Source organism: Acomys minous (assembly GCF_964271855.1).
Source record: "Acomys minous genome assembly, chromosome: 17".
NCBI classification, from domain to species: Eukaryota; Metazoa; Chordata; class Mammalia; order Rodentia; family Muridae; genus Acomys; species Acomys minous.
Window position 1 is genome coordinate 57,842,846 of NC_140500.1, and position 5,926 is coordinate 57,848,771.

The 5,926-nt window shown below is 50.1% G+C and overlaps 1 protein-coding gene across 4 annotated transcripts in view; it reads left to right on the top strand.

The window, feature by feature from the left end:
* Positions 1-5,492, top strand: part of LOC311588496 (N-acetyltransferase family 8 member 7-like) — a 28,225-nt gene extending 22,733 nt beyond the window's left edge. The window contains exons 1-2 of one of the 4 annotated variants that reach the window (XM_084766182.1): positions 3,858-3,931; positions 4,511-5,492. In XM_084766182.1, the coding sequence (XP_084622308.1) occupies positions 4,579-5,262 (684 nt within the window). In that variant the 5' untranslated portion in view covers positions 3,858-3,931; positions 4,511-4,578 and the 3' untranslated portion in view covers positions 5,263-5,492. Of the gene's footprint in view, positions 1-3,857; positions 3,932-3,978; positions 4,003-4,287; positions 4,312-4,510 lie in introns of those variants that run through there. The other 3 variants (XM_084766181.1, XM_084766184.1, XM_084766183.1) reach the window with 3 other exon arrangements.
* The last annotated feature ends 434 nt before the right edge of the window (positions 5,493-5,926 follow it).

A 5,926-nucleotide genomic window follows, 5' to 3' on the forward strand; every position in this document is an offset into this window, starting at 1 on the left:
CTGGATCACTGTGTATTTGACTAGGGTGGCAGAATTCAGGCAATAAAGCACTGTTTCCACTGAAGTCACCTTCCTAAAGGTGTCAAGTTGATGGCACTGATGAAGTGGAAGTGGCTTTCGTGACCTGAAAGGGATGTGTGGCCCCTAATGGCATAGGCTAGACACAATCCCTTGGGCCAGTATTAGCAAGTGGAGGCCAAGCATGGCATGTTCCCGCAGGTCCAGGAAGAGGATGTGTGACTCGAGAGTGTCTCAGCCACACAGCTCTTGGCACTAAGCCTGGCTCCTGGCTCTGTCCTAAGCAACAGGAAGTCCAGAACTTAAGCCTGACCATGTCATCCCGCAGGACTCAGATGCACGGATGGGGGATGCGTCTCTCTGCCTGTGACGCTGCTGCTTTTTCTTGCAGCCTTATCTCTAGCGTTGTCTAGGTTCCCCTTATTTGGTACCGTGTGACTTCCAGCCAGTATTAAGGCTAGTATTTCCCAGCCACGGCATTGCGTCCTGATCTTAGCTGTCTCTTCAGGGTGTCTGACTGACAACTCCCTGCTATCCTGACAACTGGCCTCATGCAGGCTCTTTTCCAAAACACGGAGTGGTTCTAAGCCCAAGTAACTTGCTTCCCAAGCACAGGTGCCTCTCTGTGTGCCACACACACAGTTCTCCTTGCTCCTTGCTGTACAGACTACAGCAAAAAAACACTTGTTCTCTGCGCTTTGACTGGATACAGAGTCCCCACTGTGACCACCGCCTACTACAAAAAAAAAAAAAAAGGAAGTCTCTTTCCACAGCCATGGGTAACAGCCTCAGCAGTCAGTGGGTAGGGACAGGAGTGTTTAGAAAGCACTTTGTAAGCACACAACATCCATTTAACAAAAACAAAACACCAATAGCCTCCTTCCTGAATCCTATGACTCAAGACACCCCAAGACAAAGTTCCCGGCACAAAGGAGAGTTACTTAACCCCAGAGGGACAGAGATCAGAGATAAGGGACAAAAGCAGGAAATAGAGAACTAGGAAGAAGGGGACAGAACAAAGGAGAAGTGAGAAAAAAAAGGGCCAGAGGGAGGGGTAAGTGGTCTTTGTCCCTGGGATGGGGGAACGGGACAGAGGGACTGCCTCTGGAGAGAGAGGAGACTGACGTGTAGGCGGGTAGGCAAGTGGCAGTTTAGAAAGGTAAAATGGGAAACCGGAGTGTCAGGATGAGGTGTTTTACTTTAGCTGGGCATGTTAACTAGGGGAGCCAAAAGGGGCTTTGGATCGCTGGACTGCAATATTTTGGTAGCTGGACCTTGGTAGTCAGCCTCAGGCGGAAGAACTGGCCAAATAAAGGAACAGACCTTGGTGTCTAGCTTTAGGATTGTACTCTAATATGTGTGTGTGTGTGTGTGTGTGTGTGTGTGTGTGTGTGTGTTGTTTTGTTTTGTTTAGCAAGGCAGAGGGAATAGGGGAGAAGGACAAGGCCTGGCTTGCTTGGCCACACTCAAGCTGCCCAGAGTGCCTCCAATGACCACTCCAGCCACCGGTTCCAGCCTACTTACACTGCCAAATGTGCGTTCTCTCAAATACAATCAGAAAACAGCCAGTTGCAAATATGACACTATCACACTGCGTCAGTAGGGCTGCTATTGCTGCTCCAAAATACTGTGATCAAAAGCAACTTGAGGAGGAAAGGATTTATTTGGCTTCCATACCACGGTCCAGTAGGGAAGCCAAGGCAGGAATTCAACTCAAGAGGTGGGGACCTGGAGGCAGGGGCTGATGCAGAGGCCATGGGCTCCTTATGTCCTGCTCAGTCGGCTTTCCTATAGATCCCAGGACCAACCAAGAGGCACATCTGCCACCTCCCAACACTGTTCCCTGCCTCAGTACAGGAGTGTCTTGGGAACTTTCCAGATCTAAACTGTCATACACGCCCAGCACCACAACTCTGGGGGAAGCTTTCTCTTGTCACTACTGGAAAGTAAAAGAGATTTTTTTTTCCCCTAGTGTCTTGTCTAAATATACATGTTCATTTCCAGAAAAACCAAACCTCTGAGAAAACGAGACTCTCTAAGATAGCTTAAGGGCCTGTCACATTAGACAGATGTCACTCACTTGGGTTCTGTTTGGGTCTAAAAAGGCTGCCAGAGTGTCCAGCAGACATCTATAACGCCATTGCAAGGAACCTACAGTCTGATGACACCCCACCCATCCCAAGGCACTTGACGTTGCCATAATGAGAGAAGGAAAGAACTGTATAAGGAGGGGACAGTTGTGGAGTGTCACTTGCGGGAAAGTCTCCACCCACCCGTGAATCTCCATCTTTTAACTAGTCTATCCCTCCTTTTTTTTTTCCTACTGCAGATCCCTAGTAGGGACAGAAGTAGATTTGGGAGTAGTTTACCTCCCACTTCTGCCCTTGGCCAAGTATGCAAGCCACCTTTGGTGCCCCATCAACACTTGCCCTTCTTATTGGACCCACAACTTCAAGAGAGAAAAAGAACTCATTTTTGGAGCCAGAACCAGCGCACCCACCATCAAATAGGTTCAGCTTTTTAGTATCATAGCCCTTAAAGGTTCAACAAAGAAAATGACCCAGAAATTGAGCACCAGACAAACCAGCAAATTCATGAGATGGGTGGAATCCGGCTAGAGGTAGGCGGGGTCCATGACAGCCTGGAACTTCAGCACGCAGCAGAGTGGGCAGTCAGGCCACTCTCGGCACGAACAAAGCACAGGGACGTTGTGCAGGTTGTTGCTGTCCACCCAGACTCGCTTCAGTCGGTTCCTCAGCTGGTGAATGACTCAGCAAAGAAAGCTGGTTGCTTATGCAGGAGAGATCACAAGGACAGGTGCCCCAAAGCTAGTAATACTCAGCGAAGACCCAGCTAGAGTTACATCTTGCCAAAAGGTCAGAGCAGTCTTGTCTAGCCTCTGCCCGGTTCCCGGTGCCAATGCTGCTGTTCTGGCTGCTGCTCCTCGATCCAGCTCCATTTCTGTCTTTGTTGCCAACAGAGGTTATGTAAGAGTTGTTATGTAACCCGCCTCCTTTACCTGCACCAGCCCCTGGGAAGTGGGCCCCGTGGTCAGCAGCGCTGCGCTGAGATTCCCACTGAACTCGGCTTGTATTTGGAGAACCAGCCTCTGCCTCTGAAAATAAGAGAGAGGGCGCACACACACACACACACACACACACACACACACACATACACACAGAACTAAATGCTACAGTCAAAAACTGACTTCACCCTTTTCAGAAAGCTATGAACTGCGGGCATGGGTGGGACATCTCTTTCACAGGGACATTTTCACACAGAAGGGTGCCTCTCTAAGTGGCTGCGGCCTGAGAAGACCCGTTCAGCCTGGCAGGTACATCAACACAACAGCTAAGGAAGAGGTGGAGGAGAGAGTCAGTGAAGACTTCCAGGGTCCACTAAAATGGGGGCAGATACAGCCTGGGCAGGAAAAAGCCCAGCAATGAAAGCTCTTGCACTTGAGCCAGTAGATGTTTGCTCCTGCTTGTGTCAAGTGAGCTCAGGAGGAGGAGCAACATAGCACGGCAGCAGGAACCAGAGTGGGCCTCAGAGAGGGGTGACAGTGCTGGAGGATAGTTACTGTATCTGGGAGGGGTGGGGTGGGGGGGAGAGGAACAAGAAGATGAGGTGCGGGCCTTCCAACCATGAGACTAATGACCCCTGAGACACCTGGGATCCTGATTCCCTTCTAGTTCATTCTGTGGGGTTCGTGAAGTCGAGTGGACCTGAAGGTCCCCCTTCACGGCCCAGCTACTCGGCTCTGTGGTTTATGATTATCAAGCACCTAGCTTCCAGCCAATGAGGCTGCCTATCAAGTCTGCTGCTCCAATAAAGGGTAGGTCCCAGATTAGTCTGATATCAGTCACAGGCGTGGCACTAAGGCTGAGCTAGACCCTTAGCTCTGAGCAGCTAGGTGAGTGGGCATGGGGGCAAGGTTGGAGGGTCTCCGCATTTGTCTGGGGTTAGCAGGGCCTTCTTGGTCAGGTTTGTTCCAAAGTCTAAAGGTTCAGAGTTAAGGGGCAGTGGCTTTGTTGAAACTTGTTCTTTGGAAAGCCTGGATTTGCAATACATAGACTCTAGAAATGGGGGCGGGGAGGGGCCAAAAGGGTTGGATGTAAAGACTAGCTGCCACAGGGTACTAGCTCAACACTCAAAAAAAAAATTAGAGAGGCAGTAATGGAGCCAGGAGGGTAGAAGAGACGGGGGCCACCGGTGCTTCTAGGGGACCCCAGGAGGCAAGTGTTTCCTTATCCTGTTTTGCAGGTGAAGAAACCGGTCCAAAGCGATTAGGCGGTATGTTCAGTATCACACATCTATACAGGGAGAGAAATTAACACTCCAACTAGTGTGTCTGTCCTTATGCTCTCTTCCTGTCATGGCTCAGGACACACACACACACACACACACACACACACACACACACACTAGCAGGTGACAGGCAAGCTAGGAACTTGGTTGGGAGACTTAACATGGCTTCTTCTTTCTTCTGCAGGGTTACTGGGGGACATACAGTCAGAGCTGTGTCTTCGGCCTTTGAGATTTGAGATCCAGAAGTCTGCCATGGCTTCATATCACATCCGCAAATACCAGGACAGCGACCACAGGAGTGTGGTGGATTTGTTCACCAAGGGCTTGGAGGAGCATATCCCCACCACCTTCCACTACATGCTGAGGCTGCCCCGAACCCACTTGCTCTTATTTGGGGTCCCTCTTATTCTATTCTTGGCCTCGGGCTCCTGGCTTCTGGCTCTTGTCTCCAACCTAAGCCTCTTTGGTTCCCTGTGGGTCCTTGCAAAACATACATGGAAAAAGTTTATAGTCACGTGTTTGCGCACAGACATGGCTGACATCACCACAACCTACCTGAGCTCTCGGGATTCCTGCTTCTGGGTAGCTGAGTCTGGAGGCCAGATAGTGGGCTTGGTGGCTGCTATACCCATAGTGGATCCACTCCTGCAGAAGAAGCAACTGAAGCTACGTCATCTCTCTGTGTCCTTGAAGCACCGAAGGTGTGGGATAGGGAAAGCTCTGGTCAGGACTGTCCTGCGGTTTGCACAGGCGCAGGGCTTCAGTGACGTGGTGATCGTCACCAGTGTATTTCAGCGTGCGGCCCTGGCTCTCTACCAGAGCATGGCCTTTCAGAAGACCGGTGAGTCTTTCTTCTCTGTCATCTCCAAACTAAGGAAGTCTCCAATGATACATTTAAAGTATTGCATCACTTCTGCTCTGGAAGGGGACCCATGATCCGTCTCCTGTGTGCATCAGTCAGCATCCGATTGCTTCTGTAGCAGTGACAAGTAAGCCCAGCTAGTTCTGGTGCAAAGTACTAACTCTCTCAAGCACATCTGAGTGCTTGGGGGTGGGGGTGGAGGGTGGGGGCAATGGCTACTCCTTGTAATCCATGCTGTCTCGGGCATCCTTTGTTGCAATGTATAAAAGCAACACAAATGAATAAAATTGTATTTAGCTGTTGACTCTTTTGGATCATCTTCTGAGCTTGGCAGCACAGCTATTGGGGACTCAGGACACCTTTGGATTAGCCGAAGCGTATTGCCTTGTTCTAGAAGGCTAGCTTAGGCAAGGCTTGAGGTCTTTACAGAGTAACCAAAGCAAAAAAAAAAAAAAAAAAAAAAGCACAAAGAAGGGAAAGTCTTTTCTGAGCCCTGAAGGTCTCACATGCAGATACATCCAAGACTTGGATGGGAACTCAGCCACCTCTGTCGTCGAGGGTCTGAAGGCACAGAACAGAGGGGCTAGGTATGGCCCTGTGACTAGCGAGGCATGCATGCTCAACTGCCTCTGCACACGGTGAGGAGAGCCGGTGGGGATGGAGCACAGGGTATTTAAATAAAAATTGTTTACACCCTTGCGACTTGATCTTGTGGAGCAGCTTGCATGTCTTAAGGTA